The following is a 14,053-nucleotide window of genomic DNA, read 5'->3' as shown; positions in this document are numbered from 1 at the left end:
GAGTGTTACATGTGATTTCATTGACCTTCAGTGGACTCCGATCAGATCAAAGATGAGGCTGTAGTTCAGTATCTTGATCTCTGTCCACATAACCTGAAAAACAGTGTTGAAAACATCATCTCTGCTTAGAAAATACTATTGCTGCTTAGTCCATCACAGTTTTAAGTAGCTTTAAAGAGGCAATATCATATCCTTTCACAAAGTCTTGATTTTGTTTTTGGGCTCTAAAACAGGTTTTAATTCTTGAATGTTTAAAACACATTATTTTTCTCATATTCTCCATTGTTGCAGGTCCTCTCTTCGCAGTCTGTCAGTAACGCTCTGTTTAATTCCTGTCTATGAAGCCCCTCCTTCTGAAAAGCACAATGTACTTTGATTGGTTGGCTGGACCAGTGTGTTGTGATTGGTCAATTTCAAGGGAATAATCAACAATTGTGATTTTTGTCATAATCGTGAAGCCCTACACTGATTAAAAAAAAAAAAAAAAAAAAAAAATCAGCTTGATTTACTTAAAAAATAAGATTTTTTTGGCATCATTTTATTACGTATTTCAAACAAGACTAGTCTTTGTACAAACTGCTTATTTTTTCTGTGTGTTGAAAGGAAATTTGCTCATAAAGTAAACTTAATTTTGGCTTTTTCTCTAGTATTTGTGTGTGTGTGTATGTAGACGAAGTTTCATACAATGTAATTTAAACCACACTTTCAAAGTGTATTTGAAACATCTTAGAAACATCTAAGTAAATAGTACAATAGATAATGAGATACTTAATAGAAGTAACATCAGATTTTGAACACAGAGACCTCAATACTTGGTACACAATATACAATGATGGTAACATTTGATGGATCGTTTTTGAGTATGAATGTGCCATTTTGAGTACAAAAGGAACTCCAGATGTCACAAAAAAGTTACTAAACCTAACAACAAAAGCAATGATAAGTGTAAATAGAGCTGGAAAACAGCGAAAAATCAACCTTATTAATTGTTCATGCCCCATGCAGTGCATAATGGGAACACCAATATCAGAAAAGTTGTGTATGTTTTACTTAATTGTATAACCTTGGTATTTACGTTTTCATTTCTACAAGCTTGAATTGAGTACTAATATAAAATTTACTTCTTCTTTAATTTATTTTTATTCTTGCCCGAACTAACTTTTTCATGTAGAAATTACATTTGTTTTTTCTGTAGTATTTAGTTCACAACAGAATCATTTTTATCAGTATAAGCATCATCACGTCTTGCTCACAGCAGCGTGTCCTGAATGTATTTGCAGTAGCGAGTCCCACACTTGCTTTGCAGCAGCAGCAGTGTAGCAAATCAATTCCACCAAGACCAAACATATCAACAATATCATATCCATTACCATGCCAAACACTCAGAGATCTTCTTCTTCTTCTTCTGATTTTTAATGGCGGTTGGCAAACAACTTTTTAATGTGCATTACCGCCACCTTCTGAAATGGAGAACACTTTTTTTTTGCCATGACAGAAAGCCTTTTATTCGTCAGGTAAAAATGTATCATGCCTGTGGCGAGCAGGACGAGGCCAAGAGCCGCGAGAGCGGCAAGAGGCCGGTGGCGTGATTACTAATGAGCGACATCTGCACGACGCACCGGTCTTATATCTCTCACGGAGGAGCGGAAGCATGAAAGGAGGAGCGACGACAGTGAAGGACGAGAGAGGACAGCCCTGGATTTATGTTGTTTTATTTTGTTACTGTATATGTGACAGCAGTCGTCCATGAGGGGCTGCTTTTGTATTCATTTTGTATTTGTTTATTTATTTTGTTATTAAAATCTTTAAATGTTCGCCGGTTCCCTCCTCCTCCTTCCCGCCTCCTCCTTCCTACAACAACAAACTGGTTACAATGCCAATTACATAATTAAATAGAAAGATGCCATTTCAGAAATAAAATGCATAACATCAATTGCTCATAGACAGATCTAGAGACACACAGCAGTGTGTGTGTTTCCTTAGTGTGTGGTTTTCTGGTTAGTGGTTACAGGATCCCAATGACTCCCTTAAAAATCCAGACCAGAACAAAAGAGCTGTAAATATTTATAAATATTTTGGAATTTCATTGGGCCTATTCATGTGCCTCAAAGGTTTTCACCTGGTTTTGGGCTTGAGGACCAAAGGTTATGAGAGATCTTGAAGAGACACCAGCCACAACAGGAGAACAGAAATCTCTTTAGTTTTATCATGATCTATTCTACTGCTGTGAAATTGAGAACATTTCACTAATCACACCCAGACAATGAAATGGTACCAGACATGAAAGGGAAAAACCAATGGATGCTCAAGATACATTATATGTGTTATATAGACATTCTTAGTGAGGTTTCAGTGACTTGAGCCAGAGGGAAAGGAAAGTAGAGCTCAGATAGGCGAGAAGAGGAGTTATTTCTTCGCCAAATTATTATTAATTATTATGGGGGAAATTATATATCCCCCAAGCATTGGTAGGTTTAGGATAAATTGTGGGGGATGGGTTGAGATTAGGATTAGGTAATCAGGTACTGAGTTCAATGAGGGAGTAATAATTTGGTGGGGGTTGAAATTCAGCACAACACCGGTACTACGTACTGGTGCTTACTATCCCACTTCAAGCATTGGTATTATATAATAATTTCTGTTAATTATTATATGCTTTTAAATTGGTATGCAGGTAAAACAGCTGCATTCATAATTTTTGCTGATTGACACATGGATTAACACAGCTGAAAGGGTTCACAGCATGTCAATCTCTCCCACTGTCTCCTCCCTCTTCTGCTTTGCTTTTATAAAGCTCATCGGTGGTCCACTGCTTTTGAGTTTGTCTTTGGAATCTGTCATCATGTGGGCGACTCTCATGAAGTTAGACCTGGCCTCTGTAGGCCTGACTCTGTTTCTGTGCTTGATCTTTCTGGTTCTGTTCGAAATCATCAGGATTAATTCCTACAGAGGTCAAACTCCTCCTGGTCCCAGACCTCTACCTTTTGTGGGATCATTACCACATTTTATGAAGGAGCCAAGGGAGTTCATAAGATCAGTGAGTTTTTGCAGTTTTCTTGGTATGAGCTTATCATTGAACTCTGACCTGTTTTGAAATTAGATGTTTAACTTACAAAACGTATATTCAGAAACATTTTCTTAGTTTAAATGCACTTGTGAATGTTCTCCGAGTAGATGTCTCAGTATGGAGAAATGTCCACTGTGTATCTTGGAAGGAAGCCGATAATAATCCTCAACACAGTCCAGGTCACGAAGGAAGCCCTGGTTCAGGAAGCTTTTTCTGGAAGACCGGCTATGCCTCTTATAGAATGGAAAACTAATGGACTTGGTGAGTAACATTCAAAAATGTGTAGGCTATAAATTTAGCAGTAGATCAGATTTGAGATTCGAACGTTGGTTCTCTCTTTTTCTCAGGTATAATAATGGTCACGTTTGGTCACTCCTGGAGGCAGCAGAGAAGGTTTGCTCTGCACACGCTCAGGAATATTGGCCTGTGGAAGAAATCAGTAGAAGATCTGGTGATGGAGGAAAGCCGTTATCTGATTTCTGAATTTCTTAAAGCAGAAGGTATGAAATGTTCATCCTTTATTAGAACTCTCAAACTAGCTCATCTGTATCAAACAGCACCCAAAGGACTCTTTCTTAAACATTGTGCATATGTGACATTGAGATTTTGGTATTTAAAGGTTGAAGATGCATATTTAGAGACTTCACAAATCTTACTGATGCCGAGCTGTCTGGACCAAGAGAGGCTCCTTTCTGAGAAAACAAAGGAAATTAACATTTGAACACCCACAAATCTATATGATTCAATGTGAACAATTATCATACAACACTACAAATGTTTGATATCATTTGAAATGTCTCAATGTGACTGGTACAATGGTCACATCCCCACAGAAGTAAGCCAAAAGGTAATAAAGATTCTAAAAGTTTAGAGATATCTTGCCTACAGATTAGAGTGGATCCGCTGCTAAGGTTTTCAAACAAATTAACCTTCTGTTCCCAAAAGGAGTATACTACCCAGGTCCAGGACCTTGATTATTGCAAATTCCTAAGTTCCTGTCTTACTTTGGGAGATGTTTTGTCTTGGTCTGAGTTTTTAAAGAAACGTTGCAAAGGGCTCAGTGCGATTCTGTAAACAGATCAGCCCATAACGTTGAGTGTCCTCCAGACACTTGGCATTGTGTATTTTTCAAATGTCAGGTATGCATCTTTTGCTCATTATGTCTGAGCATTTGATGTTATTGTATTGATTTACTTTGAATTGATTATGTAACTGGTATGATACAGTTACCTGACTAATAATACATTGTTACATTTGAATTTATTCTGACTTACTCTGAAATTATTAAATCTAGTAGATTGTGTTAAGTCTTTAACACCACAAATCTATGCTCAGGTTAGTAACAAACTAAAACGCAGATTAGGTGGAGCATTGGGGCACGTCAACTGAAGTTTTAGAGCTACACCTAACAGTTGGCATTAGTTATGTGTACTTCAACTGAAGGGGCTAATAATTGGAATTTCCATTTAGAGTAACAGAGTGTTGTTAGACCAATCTAAATAGGGTGACCGCTTCAGCGTCTGATTTTGTGATATTATTCAAACAAAGTGTACATGGGAAACCATTGCATGATTATTTAAAGTTACCATTAGAGGAAGTTAAATTGGTCAGCTTATTTCTATTGTAATGGTCATGACCTCTGGTTAGATATAGTCTTACCTTAATTAAGTGTGTACAGATCTATGGGGACTAAATAGCGTACTTTTAAAAACAAGCATGGTGCGGCATCTAAAGGTATCAGTCAATATCCTCTGTCTAATGACCAATACTGACGAGTTTGTGATTGAGATCCGTATACCTGGCCGGTGCGAGACTCAAAATGTGATAGGAATCTGAATTTAACGAGTGTTGTTTCCATAAAGAGTTAAACAGAATAATCAAGTGTCCAGATAAATTATTGTAGAAATGATAAATAAACAATTGATATTCTAACCTAAATTTAAGTTTGCCACACTAAAAGACAGAATGCACAGGAAACCTTCAACTGCTCTATTGGAAACCACCGTTGGGCCGATTGGGCGGGCCTTACAATTTAAATTAAAGTTTCTATTTAAAATGGATTGGATATAAAAGCACTGGCCTTTTTCCACTCATACTGATGCATGTTTCTTTGTAGGCAAGTCAATGAACCCCCAGCATGCATTACAGAATGCAGCTTCCAACGTTATCTGTTCCATCGTGTTTGGAGATCGCTTCGATTATGACGACAAACGCTTCTCATACCTTCTGAAAATCATGTATGATAACTTAATGCTCGCAGGGTCGCCTGCAGGACAGGTATGATCACATCCTTCATTTCTGACTGAATTAAAAAGATTTACACTGCTGAAAAATAATCAACTTTCTCTTTATTATGTGTGCATTATCCTCATCCATGTACATCCATGTACTCAATCTCCCTCAGAAACTATTTTTATTTTATTTTATTAATTTATTGATTATTGGCTATGGCCACCATTTGAGTAAATAATTAATGGCAGAATTTAAACAGTAGTGCATCCATATTGTCACAATCCCCAGTTACCAGTCCAGTCACCTCAGAACTACATTTCCCAGCATCCCTTCTGGTCCCCACCTGCACTCAGTCAGCTATCATCACACCTGCCACTGATAATCACTCATCACCCATGCGCCATATAAACAGTCACTCTTTAGATCACCTTTGTCTGGTCTCGTCGTTCAACACTAAACACTTACCTGACTACCCACCTGTCTTCAGTCTTCAGACTACCCACCTGTCTTGAACTGTCCAGTCTTCAGACTACCCACCTGTCTTGAACTGTCCAGTCTTCAGACTACCCACCAGTCTTGAACTGTCCAGTCTTCAGTCTTCAGACTACCCACCTGTCTTGAACTGTCCAGTCTTTGGTCTTCAGATTACCCACCAGTCTTGAACTGTCCAGTCTTCAGTCTTCAGACTACCCACTCATCTTGAACTGTCCAGTCTTCAGACTACCCACCAGTCTGGAACTGTCCGGTCTTTGGTCTTCAGACTACCCACCAGTCTTGAACTGTCCAGTCTTCAGACTACCCACCTGTCTCGAACTGTCCAGTCTTCAGTCTACCCACCTGTCTCGAACTGTCCAGTCTTCAGACTACCCATCTGTCTCGAACTGTCCAGTCTTCAGTCTTCAGACTACCCACCTGTCTCGAACTGTCCAGTCTTCAGACTACCCACCAGTCTTGAACTGTCCAGTCTTCAGTCTTCAGACTACCCACCCGTCTTGAACTGTCCAGTCTTCAGACTACCCACCAGTCTTGAACTGTCCAGTCTTCAGACTACCCACCTGTCTCGAACTGTCCAGTCTTCAGTCTACCCACCTGTCTTGAACTGTCCAGTCTTCAGACTACCCACCTGTCTTGAACTGTCCAGTCTTCAGACTACCCACCTGTCTCGAACTGTCCAGTCTTCAGACTACCCACCAGTCTTGAACTGTCCAGTCTTCAGTCTTCAGACTACCCACCAGTCTTGAACTGTCCAGTCTTCAGTCTTCAGACTACCCACCCGTCTTGAACTGTCCAGTCTTCAGACTACCCACCAGTCTTGAACTGTCCAGTCTTCAGACTACCCACCAGTCTTGAACTGTCCAGTCTTCAGACTACCCACCAGTCTTGAACTGTCCAGTCTTCAGACTACCCACCAGTCTTGAACTGTCCAGTCTTCAGACTACCCACCAGTCTTGAACTGTCCAGTCTTCAGTCTTCAGTCTTCAGACTACCCACCTGTCTCGAACTGTCCAGTCTTCAGACTACCCGCCAGTCTTGAACTGTCCAGTCTTCAGTCTACCCACCTGTCTTGAACTGTCCAGTCTTCAGACTACCCACCAGTCTTGAACTGTCCAGTCTTCAGACTACCCACCAGTCTTGAACTGTCCAGTCTTCAGACTACCCACCAGTCTTGAACTGTCCAGTCTTCAGTCTTCAGTCTTCAGACTACCCACCTGTCTCGAACTGTCCAGTCTTCAGACTACCCGCCAGTCTTGAACTGTCCAGTCTTCAGTCTACCCACCTGTCTTGAACTGTCCAGTCTTCAGACTACCCACCTGTCTCGAACTGTCCAGTCTTCAGTCTTCAGACTACCCACCTGTCTCGAACTGTCCAGTCTTCAGACTACCCACCTGTCTTGAACTGTCCAGTCTTCAGTCTTCAGACTACCCACCAGTCTTAAACTGTCCAGTCTTCAGTCTTCAGACTACCCACCCGTCTTGAACTGTCCAGTCTTCAGACTACCCACCAGTCTTGAACTGTCCAGTCTTCAGTCTTCAGACTACCCACTAGTCTTGAACTGTCCAGTCTTCAGACTACCCACCAGTCTTGAACTGTCCAGTCTTCAGACTACCCACCAGTCTTGAACTGTCCAGTCTTCAGACTACCCACCTGTCTTGAACTGTCCAGTCTTCAGACTACCCACCTGTCTTCATCCATCATCTGGTATCATCTCGTCTTCAGGTTTTCCTCTAATTCTTCATCACCGCCTGCAACAGACAAGAACTGTCACTTTCCTGCCAGTATCATCATTAATATGCAATCCAGTTACTCACCTGCTCAAGTCCCTTATGTCACTCAAGCTCTGTTGGGAAGTTGTTTGCCATCTTCTGTTCTGTGACACATACAGTATATTTAACTGTATCAGGTGACATACAATGTGACCTGCACTGTCTTCATTCCCATTGCTATATTGCATGACATCATGCATTTGTATAAAGTTAGGATAACTTTGCATTTTCAATTGTTTTATTTGACTTCTATCTATCAACATTTAGTTATACTCCACCTTAAATTATTTTATATTGATGACTTTTACAAACACGTGATGGATGAACTTCCATATGTTCCTTTTAACTAAGTTAAAATATTTACTTAATATTTAAATATTTACCTGATGATATGAATATTTATTTTGCATGGCATGAATAAAATGCACTGAAAAGAAGTCTCAATTGTGAAAAATTTTAAACAAGGCATACATCATCTTTTTGTCTTTCTTAGTTTTTCAACTTCATGCCCTTTATCAAGCATTTCCCTGGGCCACACCAGAGGGTCAAGCAGAATGCCAGTGAGTTAGATGGTTTCATCCGGAAACAAGTTAAAGAACACAAAGAAACCCTGGTTCCAGACAGCCCGCGAGACTTCATTGATGCCTACCTGCTGGAGATCGAGAAAGTGAGATCAGTTACTGAAAGAAGGGTTATCACATGCATATATGTAAAACTAGACCTTTTTTTAGCTGTAGTAAATGGATAAATTTGTTTTACCTGGAGCAGCAAAAGTCCAACGATGATTCCACGTTTCATGAGGAGAACCTGGTTGTTTCAGCAGCTGATTTGGTCCAGGCTGGAACAAACACCATATCAATCACCATCAGATGGGGACTCATCTTCTTGATTCAAAACCCAGATGTACAAGGTACTAGAGCTAAACATTAATTAAATATTCATAAATTGAATAAAGAGAAATAATATCTAAAAAATATAGACACCTGTTTTTTCCACACAACTGCAAGTTTATATCACGCAATTCTAACTTATTTCTGCCAATTGCGAGTTTATCTCACAATTCTATTTATTTAGTTTTTTTCCTCTCTGAAAGTGTGAGAAACTTGCCCTTGCAAGAAAAAATTTAGAATTGTGAGATTATACGAAATTCCCGATCGTGACGATTCTTATCAGAATCACAATTATTCGCAAAATTTTACCGAGCAATGGACCACACCTTTTCTGCAGTTAATTCAGAACCATTTAGTGTACTAATTTATCAACGAAAACATCTTGGAGCGCTGCTTGCTGGAAGGTTTAGTAATTCCAGTAGGTGCTCTTTGGTTGGGTATATGTTTCTATAAGTGTAGTAATCTACTGTTAATAGAGCAGCATATGATGCTCTGTCTATTATTGGCCTTTTCACCATTTTCTACTCTGCGGCCTTTGCATTTGCTAAGTATCAAAACCTAAAGCTTTAACTCTAATAACCTTTAAGTGTCATGAAATGCAATTTCCCTTTTATCTCACACAGAGCGATGTCATGAGGAGATTGTTCGTGTGTTGGGTTATGACCGCTTGCCCAGCATGGATGACTGTGGCAAACTACCGTACACCTATGCCACTGTTCACGAGATTCTGCGCTATGCCAACCTTGTACCATTGGGGATGCCTCATGAAACGATTCGTCCCACAAAACTACGAGGATACGACATTCCTCAGGTAATGAATGGAGCCTGGATGAATGTATGAATGAAGTTATATAGTAATTACGCACTGAAAATATAGACATCCTCCCTGGCTTTTCCTTGGCAATATGTTTAAATCTCTGAATTATTCGTTGACAAGGCTTTAAGGATTTTCACAGCATTTTCATACAGTTAACCTCGCAATAAAGATGCTACCCGAGTCATAAATAACCAATTATGAAGAGCAAAGATATTATATTTTTTTATATTCTTTATTCCTTCACATCACATCTTTTATATATATATTTTTTTGTCAATTTCTGGATTGAATATTGAAAATAATGTATCAGAAGTTAAAGGTGATGTATGCAACTTTTTCACTGTACTAAAGCATAAAAAAAATACTATAATATGTTTGCATATATTGAGGAAAAAACTCTCTGCAAAACACTTCTACAGCCAGTTATTTTACTTTGAAATGTGCGTTTCCAGGCTGGAATGTTTGTTTTTGTTTTGGTCAGTGACATTGCACGTTGCCAATTTGCCGATTTTTATTGTCCATTGCGCTCGTTCCTGTTGCGTGTGCTCAAACTGGCAACCCGTGTGAGCGCCATCCAGTCTGAGAAGCAGGTAGCGGGAGAAACAACGATCTCTAATATTTTGAATTTGACTACAGTGCCTATTTCGACTACTAGTTGTGATTCTTACATACTGCAGCTTTAATAATATGCCTAATAAACAATAGACCACTATGTTTGTTGACAAATTACATTGCAGTAAGCATAGTTGCATTGTCATGAAACCTGTCAAAATTGTCCAAGTTACATTAAATCCAAAAATAAATAAAACTATTTTGTTTAAAGAAAATATATTTTTAAGGACCATTAAGATTTGTTTTTCATGCATTTGCATTATATTATTTTAGTGACAATTAAGCATATTGGTATTAAAAATATTTAAATATATGCAAAATAGAATTTCTTTTCTTTCTTTTTTTTTTTTTTTTTTTTTAGATTTGCCCAGTTTATCATTTTGTAAAAACCTAATTTAAATGATCCCTCAGATGGATTGTTTTATTGTTTCCCAATCATAACAAATTCTTGCCGCAATAAATATTCATGTTTTGCGGTGTTTGTTTTTATTTATTTTATTTTTTTTAACTAGTAACATAAAGAAACTAGACTATATATTATATTATATAAAGTTGTTTGCTGTACTTGTCTTTCGTGGAAATTCTCTATACGAATACAACCTACTAATCTGACTTCTTCACCACTGACAATTCAAAAAACGCCCAGATGTTAATATAATAAAATAATATACTACAGTATTTGTATATTACAATATATATGTAATATATTACAATACTTGTAATTACAATCCGATACTTAATTGAGTAAAAATTAATGGCCCATGGCCCGTGAGACCGTGCTTGAAATCGAGCGGGTCGCTCCAATTGTGCCTCATGTGCTTCGAGCACGCTGGAAGGACGGGGAAGAGTTGTTTCCTTGGACCAGGAGGGGGTCCCAGCACTTTCCCATCATAAATGTCCCTCTCCTGGTCGGTGGCGCTCTGTGGAGCCGGCCACTCAATGTTGAGCCGAGCTGCCGCTTGCTCAAACACTTCCAGGAGGATGGACTGAGGCAAGGCCGCAGGGGCACTGGCCTGGGGAACGCCAGAGGGCGGGATGGCCTCCTCATCCTCTGAGACCCCTAGAAGGTCTCAGAGGAGACCTTCGTCATCCTCCGTCATCCTCGTCATCCTCCGTCATCCCGTCATCCTTCGTCATCCTCATCGCCGGAACCGGCCGGTTCATCTACGACAGAACCGGCCGGTTCATCTACGAGCATGAGTTTGCCCGCGAAGATGTCCTCTTCGAGGAATGCAGGATTGGGCTGGTCAACCCAAATAAGTGAGGTGGCGCCCCGGGAGGCCCCCGGTAGCTCGTCATCGTCACCGTGTCACCCATCCGAGTCAGAAAGGCCAAGCTTTGCGCACTGGGTCGCTGCAACATTAAGACAGCATCGTAAAAGCTTCTTGGGCAGCATAAGGCAATGACTGCAAGTCTCCGCGTTCTCCAAGGCTTCTTGAGCATGTTCGAGGCCTAAGCAGACCACGCAGAAGGTCCTTAGCGGCGTTGAGTGCACCACACGTGGCCGGGCAGGCCCATGAAAGGCTGTTCCCCGGAGAATTGGCATATTAAGACAGCGACATCCCGGTGAAAAACTCAGAAAAATCCGTGGCGGGCAGGTGAGAAAAGCGAGAGCGCGGGCGGCTCCGAATGCAGAACACAGCTGAACAGGCTGAAAAAATGACTGTCACGTCTGGCAGAGACTGATCAGGCGATATTTCATCCTGAAGACACGCAAGTGAGCAGCATAATCCAACCAAACTGTGTGCAGAGATCGCTTGCAGGCATTATATGCCCTCAGGTAAGGGGGTGGGGCCTTACCTGGCATTGCCTGCGTACTTCTGTCTGTCTAGCCAGACTTGGTGCAATTGGATGCTTCTGCAGAGGTCAGGTATGGTACGACCGTTTGATTGACAAACTTACTGTCCAATGATTCTAGGTGGTCTTGGAAATGATTGGCTGGAGTTTTTCGAGTCCTGCCTGTTCCACAGATGATTAAATTGCTTAATTTTCATTTCAGTGCTTCTAACTCAGTGGCTGTAAGTGGGTTAGGAATAGCATTTCAAGTGATTTTGAAAAAATGGACAAAAAAGAGAATCACATACCCCACCTTTAAGCCAGTGTAAATTATGACTGATTACACGAAACATGGGACAACATAGGAGGCAAAAAATGCCTCTGGGTTTTGTGAAAAGCGTTATTTAACTCTGCTGAACTTTCCTCATACAGGGAACTATGATCCTAACAAACTTGGCAGCAATTTTCAGCAATAAGGAGCACTGGAAGCATCCCGACTCCTTTAACCCGGAGAATTTCCTGGATGAGAACGGACACTTCAGCAAGCCGGAGTGTTTCATCCCGTTTTCACTGGGTGAGTCAGGCATTTCTGATATTAAACACAAAGGTTACTGGACTAAAATGACACGCAAATAAATATGTAGGCCTAAATATAAGATTTATGTTTTTTTTAAGTGTACATCCATTTTGGATTACACAGTTTTAGCATACGCAAAATAATGTGATGCATATTTGTCAGTCATGGGTACATGAATGAAACGGGGAAGATTTCTGTAAAAGTACTTAGTATTAAAAAAAGTAAAAGTATTAATAAACTGAATGCTTTAAATGCACAATAACCAGGTTTATATATTTATCAATTAATCAAATTCTCACACAACTGAAAATTGCTTGTTCCACAGCTAGTCATATGCATGTTCATACTTTATAACTAAATAAATGCAATTATTTTCTCAATGATTTATGCTGTTTTAAAATGATTTAAATTGAATCAATTGTATGCAATTAGTTAATAATAAACAATGCCATGATTTGAGTGTGGAAATCTTTAATTTATGTATGACTGACAAATATGCATCACATTCATTTTACTAGTTTGTTCAGTTAAATCTCTGTAATCTAAATGGATGGAAGTTTTATTTGCAACTCAAATACATAAATCTTAAATTTAGGCCTAAATATTTGTGTGCTGGTTTATCAGGTCCGAGGGTCTGTCTCGGCGAGACGCTGGCGAGGACGGAGCTCTTCCTGTACATCACGTCTCTCCTACAGCGGATTCATTTCTCCTGGCCACCAGATCCACAGCCTCTGGACATAGATGGGATCATGGGTATTTTCCGCCTTCCTCTGACCTTCAACATCATCTGCTGCAGCAGAGATAGTAAAGAGTGACCGTCAGTAACCTGAAATGTATCAGACTGACATCAGAGTGGTCAATTTGTTTCATGGTGGCAAAAAGTTTTAAACATTTAAGCACAGCTATAAAAATTTATATAAATTTATTATAAATGTATATTATAAATGTATATAAATTGTATTATGGATGCATGCATTTTATTTTATAATGAAATATATACACATGTAGTTTTACATGATTTGTATAGTGAAATGCTTTTACTAAAAATAAAAAATGACACTTCATTGAGAGAATGAAGCATTCCTTTCAAGTCTAAAGTAAGTACAGTATCTTTTCATTATTTTTTTCCCCCCAGTAACAGTGAACATTAATGTGTAAATGTACTGTCAAACTCAGCTTCCAGTTGTGGGTTTATGTGTGGAGACAAAACTCACATGTGCATTAATGTCCATGTGTTTAAAGTGGTCGAACTGGTTGATTTACTAGATCATGTGACATGAGTCTCCAAACAACATGGTCATTCTCCACAGTCTGAACAGATGTTAAATCATGTTATATCTGCAATCTTACATCAGAGTTTGATTTGTCTTGCATAACCATTAGTCCCTGTGGTAGGGAAGACTGAGTACAGTTGAGACACTTTTTGCGTTTTGATTTTTCACACAAAAATAGATACAGAAAAGAAGTGAATTTCCACATGACATGCCACGTGACATTAGATTAGCTTGTAGACTAAGATATTATCAATCAATAATACCCATAAGTAGTTTATATTTTCCACAATTAGCTAGAAACATGACGGCTGTTTATATGCGGTTTACTCGGCTTTCGTTTAAAAGCCTTTTTTACAGGGTCAACATTTATATTTTCCAGAGTGGTTATTAAGGATGACTGTAATGCTGTAGTATGTGCATAGATTTAAGAAAAGGTTAAAGAGGTTTATAGTTCCTTCAGCCGCTGCAGAGCTGAGGCGAGGTGAACTTTGCCCTCTTGCTGAGTGTTACATGTGATTTCATTGACCTTCAGTGGACTCCGATC

General features: G+C 39.4%; 1 protein-coding gene across 1 annotated transcript; it reads left to right on the top strand.

Moving 5' to 3' along the window:
* The first annotated feature begins 2,833 nt into the window (after nucleotides 1-2,833).
* LOC307146130 (cytochrome P450 2B15-like) lies at nucleotides 2,834-13,133 on the top strand. The gene is made up of 9 exons (XM_079849982.1): nucleotides 2,834-3,037; nucleotides 3,175-3,328; nucleotides 3,415-3,567; nucleotides 5,184-5,344; nucleotides 8,057-8,230; nucleotides 8,332-8,473; nucleotides 9,077-9,264; nucleotides 12,091-12,232; nucleotides 12,860-13,133. The coding sequence occupies exons 1-9, from the start codon at nucleotides 2,843-2,845 to the stop codon at nucleotides 13,048-13,050; spliced, it is 1,500 nt and encodes a 499-aa protein (XP_079706108.1). The 5' UTR covers nucleotides 2,834-2,842; the 3' UTR covers nucleotides 13,051-13,133.
* Nucleotides 13,134-14,053: the final 920 nt, after the last annotated feature.

Source organism: Squalius cephalus (genome assembly GCF_949319135.1).
Source record: "Squalius cephalus genome assembly, chromosome: 18".
In the NCBI taxonomy this organism is placed as follows: domain Eukaryota; kingdom Metazoa; phylum Chordata; class Actinopteri; order Cypriniformes; family Leuciscidae; genus Squalius; species Squalius cephalus.
This window is presented reverse-complemented; position numbering and strand designations above follow the sequence as displayed.

Excerpts from the sequence above, each read along its gene's own strand:
- LOC307146130 (XM_079849982.1), top strand. The coding sequence starts at position 2,843 with ATGTGGGCGACTCTCATGAAGTTAGACCTGGCCTCTGTAGGCCTGACT. Across the intron at positions 3,568-5,183 it reads TGAATTTCTTAAAGCAGAAG|GCAAGTCAATGAACCCCCAG; the intron begins GTATGAAATGTT and ends GTTTCTTTGTAG. Across the intron at positions 8,474-9,076 it reads TCAAAACCCAGATGTACAAG|AGCGATGTCATGAGGAGATT; the intron begins GTACTAGAGCTA and ends TATCTCACACAG.